Genomic DNA, 4,802 nt, shown 5'->3' with positions numbered 1-4,802 from the left:
TTAATGTGTACTTGAAGTTAAATAAACACTATTTAGCAGTCTATTAGCAAAAGCCAAGAGATTCATTTAAATCAACACACTCTGAATTCTGAATTCTTGAGAAATTAACACACCTAATGAAGCAATGTGGCGTCTCAGAAGGGTTTGACAGCTGTCATTTACACAATGTCTATTCTAAACAAAATCTAAATCTAACTCTGTATTCTAAACAGAGTGTTTTGCAATAGGAGCTAAACCGAGGGACATGATTTATGATTTATGAACACACTGTTTATATATGTGAACTAGAGCGCACCAGTAGTTTGTCTCCGTGTGCAGCAGTATGGCTGGAAGGTGATGTCATCCGAACACTGAAACATCTGATCCATTGTGACGTGGAAAAATTGGTTTACAGGAAAGACAAACTGCTCAGTTCACAGAATCTCTGCTTATAAGTGTCAGATGTTACATTCATGTCTGTTTTCATGTTCCTGTAGTTCAAATGGTGGAACATAGTACTAGCAATTTCAAGGTCATGGAGTTTATTTCCAGGAAACGTATGCACTGTAAACTAAAGCGCTTGTTACATGAAGACAAGTAAATGTCTTCCACTGTTCTTACAATCTTAAAATATTCTGACAAATGTTCTCTGGAGGTCTGGCCTTCATAGCAAGGTAGATTTTCAGAGCTGTCCATTACATCTCTTGCATTAAGGGGATAACCCACCCCTAGAAAGATAGTCCACACCCTCATGTCACAATGGGAACCGAAACTGTTCTTTAACAGTTCTTCAAAATATCTTATTTTATGTTTCACAGAAGAAAGAAATGCATACAGGTTTGCAATGGCAAAATGATGACAGAAGTTTCATCATAGGTGGACAATCCCTTTAAGTCATTTTTCCATATTCTGACCACCAGGTGACGCCATACGGATAACATACACGATAATATGAATTTCATATTTCATTACTTCCAAATTACAATCATTTCAATCTTCAAGCCCAAGTCATCTGACTTTACTTAAAACATCTTATCAAAATATAAACTTTTAACTGTGATAATGATGTCATATTTAATTTTATCCCGCTATTGTTTCTGTTATAGCCTCTGTGTAAAGGATGTCCTCTCCAGGTCAAATAAAACATAAAACAATGATTTTGTGAATACATTTATTTGGGGCGAATAAACAGTTTTGTGAGACAAAGGGCATATTATGTTTGAATTTTTAAATTATAAAACTTGTGGATACCAAAAGATATTTCAGCATCATTTAAACTCTTTCAAAATGTGATCTCTTTACATCAACTGTTTACTATACATGAATGAGAAACAAAACCATATTTACATGTGATACATTGTTAAAATGACTCTAAATACGCTGAGAAATAAAGATGGCAGCTTTACAGCCAACCTGTATTGCTGTTTTCAAAAGAAAGTATCCTGGCACCTAAAGTGGGAAAAACAAATTAATAAAATACTTGACATGAAAAAAACACTGCAAAACAGTGTAACATGTACATTTCCCATGATTCCAACAAGGAAACCCACATACAAAACTCACCGACTCGGCGTCATGCTCCAATCCTGTGTCATGATGTTCTATTTCATCATCACGAAATTCTTTAATAACCTGATTGAATTAAAAACATTTAGTTTATGTTTTTGTGTGTATTTTAGATATCCACCTTTTTGCATTTTGCTAAAAAAAACTAAAGTCACCAGATGCACAAGTATTCTAAGTGAAGCCCAAACACACATGCTTTATCAGTATCAGTTTTTTAATGAATAAAATATCACAGAAAGTTTAAATTGAATGAAGGTTAGTGTTATAAAGAACGACAAGTCTGGTCAAACAATTTTTTTTCGCAATTGCGAGTTTACATCTCACAATTCTGACTTCTCAATTCTGACTTTATAACACACAATTGTGAGTTTATATCTCGCAATTCTGACTTTATAACACGCAATACTGACTTTATAACTCGCAATTCTGACTTTATATCTCACAATTCTGAGAAATAAAATCAGAATTGCGAGATGTAAACTCACAATTGTGAGATAAAAGTCGCAATTATCTTTTAAAATGTTTTATTCTGTGGCGGAAAAAAGCCACAGAATAAAACAAAAATGGCACAAATGCCACAAAAATGGCAGTGGTGAGAAAGTGTGCTTTCCATTGTGTTCATGTTATTACTGTCTGACCTTGACGGACTGAACAGAATAAATTAACTAGTGATGGGTTGGTCATGAACGAGTCGTTCATTTTGAACGAATCTTTAATATGACTCGGGACTACCGAGTTGTCTCAGAGAGTGATTCGTTCATTTTCTGTTGACCGCGCATGCGCAACATCCTATGGGTTCTGTACTGGAAACAGAAATGATTAGTTCATCTCTCGAGTCTTTGGGTTCGGGTCCGAGTCTTTCATTCTTCCTGTCAGTCCCATAGAGGCTCTGCTGTCAGTACCGGAAAGAGAAATGATTAGTTCACCTCTTGAGTCTTCGGATCTGATTCTTCTGAGTCTTTCGTTCTTTTGTCAGAACGAATGACTCGAACCCGAAGACTCAAAAGATGAACTAATCAATTCTGTATCTGGTACCGACTGCATAGCTCAGCCTATATGGGGCTGTCACATGATGAACGAATGACTCGAACCCGAAGTCGATAGACTCGAAATGTGAACTAATCAACTCTGCATAGCTCAGTTTATGAGGATGTCACGGGATGAACGAACCGCTTCGGGAGGTGAGGTAAACTAACAGACTGCATAGCCAGAAGACCAAGATAAATTAATTAATCGTTTCTGTTTCTCATAATTTGGCCTTTTCCTTGCATTGAAATTTTTTTCTTATTCTAAATGCGATCAACATTTGATGTGTTTGGAGAATTTGGCTAACATGATGTAACATTTTAAATATATTCTGCTGAAATGAACGAAATGACTCGAAAAAAGATTTGTTCATTTTGATGAACAAGATTAAAAAATCCGAGTCAGTAAAATGATCCGAACTTCCCACTACTACAATGAACTGCGTCAAAGAAGGCGGAGCCCTAGAGCACACCCACCTTATTATGTAATCGCCACTGACCAATGGTAGTTTGAAGGCATTTACCAGCCGGAGTGAACTTTTACAGAAAGTTTCGAACTCCCGAAACAAACTCCAAACAACGTTTTGTGCTGATTTTATTCACACCAGTTCATTTGAAGTATATCAAGTCCTGTGCATGCACAGCACTGGTATAAGCACACACATTACCTGTAATAACTCTGTATATCTCTCTGGATCAGTCTCCATAAGTGTTCGGATTTGGCTGTTGTAGTGCTCTGAGATGCTCTCCTCTACTGCAACAGTGCAGGCCATGGCTCCTTCCTTACCCAGAAGAGCAGTACAGGCCCCTGAAACCACAGAGGTAAGAGTAAATTATTACAAGCTACAGTGCATAAGCAAGTAAATAAGCATGTATCCATAAAAACGTACCTAATGCAAAACCAGCGATATTCCATAGCGGCAACAATAATGTTGGTCGAACCCGATGCTCGCCCAGGATCTCGTTAAACTTTTCCAAATGTATTTTCTCTTGGTCCCACATATGCTGCAGATGTGAAAAGCACATTTACATCAGTTATTCCATTAAACTTGGCATATGTGCATTTAAAGTCATTAGATTGACGTTCAGTACTTGGATTAGAGGCCCTGTCTGAGTTCTTCCGAGAACTGCCATCTGACCAGCGTAGATGCGATTGGCTCCGTACTCTCCTGCATGGTCAACCCTCAACATACTGTCCAGCATGGCTTTCTCCTCTTCATCACGTGGTGGAGGAAGGACGCTGTATCTTCTACATAACACGGAGCCATTTACTGCACACATACAAACACAATAACTCTGTAAGACAAAGAACACTCACTTTGTCTCTAAATACAAAAAAAGGTTGGACACTCCTTCTCACTGTTTTTTATTACTATTTCCACATTTTTAAATAACAGTAATCACTTCACAAACTATGAAACAGCAAAAATGAAAATATGGAAATTTCTGTATGTAGTAGTGACCATAATGTACAGTCTGGTGCACCCAAGACTTTTTTAGAAGCCTTTGTAAAGCAAATGTATATGATATAACACAATGGGATTTTTGTCCTTCTCAGAAAAATTTTAATTACACAATAATTGATTGAATTTATATTCAATTAAGTGATAAAAACTAAATATTTTTTATATATTATATCATTTTAGTTACCAAAAAACTATATTTAGCAGTGTTTCAGGCCTTATTTTGAACCCAGTTAGTACATTTATATTCAGTACATTAGGAGGACAATAATAATAATGTGGACACAGTATCAGCATTCACATATCTGCATTCTAAAAATGTTGTCCTTATATGCAAGTTTCTGAAATATTAAGATGATTAAGATGAACTACACAATCTCTAAAATAAAAAGTATATCATGTCATTTAAATAATTTTTTCTTCCCCCCACTGTTCTTATTACCAGGTTAAGGCCATCACTAAAAGTGATAATTTCAACAGTATTACACCTGAAGTTCGAGGAATTGTTTTCTTGACATCAGTGTGTGATCCAGCTGTCATGAGCTCACACATACATGCACATACCTCTGTTTACTGCGCGACAGTTCCTTACGCTTGATGGACAGAAAACAAGACTAAGGTCAGGTCTCAAAGCACACTTCGCGGCTCTCTGCATGTCTAGAAATGATACAATTATATATCGCACTGTAAAGAGAAAAATTATGTATTAGTACTGAAGGTTGTGGCGCTTTTAAGTGACGTCATCGCGTCGCTACTTGCTCGTGCATGC

General features: G+C 36.6%; 1 protein-coding gene across 1 annotated transcript; it reads right to left on the bottom strand.

Annotated features, from left to right (window-relative positions):
* Nucleotides 1-1,136: 1,136 nt before the first annotated feature.
* Nucleotides 1,137-4,802, bottom strand: coq7 (coenzyme Q7 homolog, ubiquinone (yeast)). Its single transcript, XM_084129759.1, has 6 exons — nucleotides 4,598-4,802; nucleotides 3,663-3,841; nucleotides 3,461-3,575; nucleotides 3,239-3,378; nucleotides 1,543-1,611; nucleotides 1,137-1,428 (listed from the first exon to the last, which is right to left on the bottom strand). Exons 1-6 carry the CDS (start codon nucleotides 4,686-4,688, stop codon nucleotides 1,351-1,353), a joined length of 672 nt encoding a protein of 223 aa, XP_083985885.1. The 5' UTR covers nucleotides 4,689-4,802; the 3' UTR covers nucleotides 1,137-1,350.

This window comes from Abramis brama (assembly GCF_963993115.1).
Source record: "Abramis brama genome assembly, chromosome: 11".
Classification (NCBI taxonomy): domain Eukaryota; kingdom Metazoa; phylum Chordata; class Actinopteri; order Cypriniformes; family Leuciscidae; genus Abramis; species Abramis brama.
This window is presented reverse-complemented; position numbering and strand designations above follow the sequence as displayed.

What these genes read in the sequence shown, in the direction of transcription:
- coq7 (XM_084129759.1), bottom strand. Translation starts at nt 4,688, where the DNA reads ATGCAGAGAGCCGCGAAGTGTGCTTTGAGACCTGACCTTAGTCTTGTT. An exon ending in AGACAGGGCCTCTAATCCAA is followed by an intron (nt 3,576 to 3,662) that starts GTACTGAACGTC and finishes TCACATCTGCAG; the next exon opens with CATATGTGGGACCAAGAGAA. An exon ending in TGGAGCATGACGCCGAGTCG is followed by an intron (nt 1,429 to 1,542) that starts GTGAGTTTTGTA and finishes TTCCCACTTTAG; the next exon opens with GTGCCAGGATACTTTCTTTT.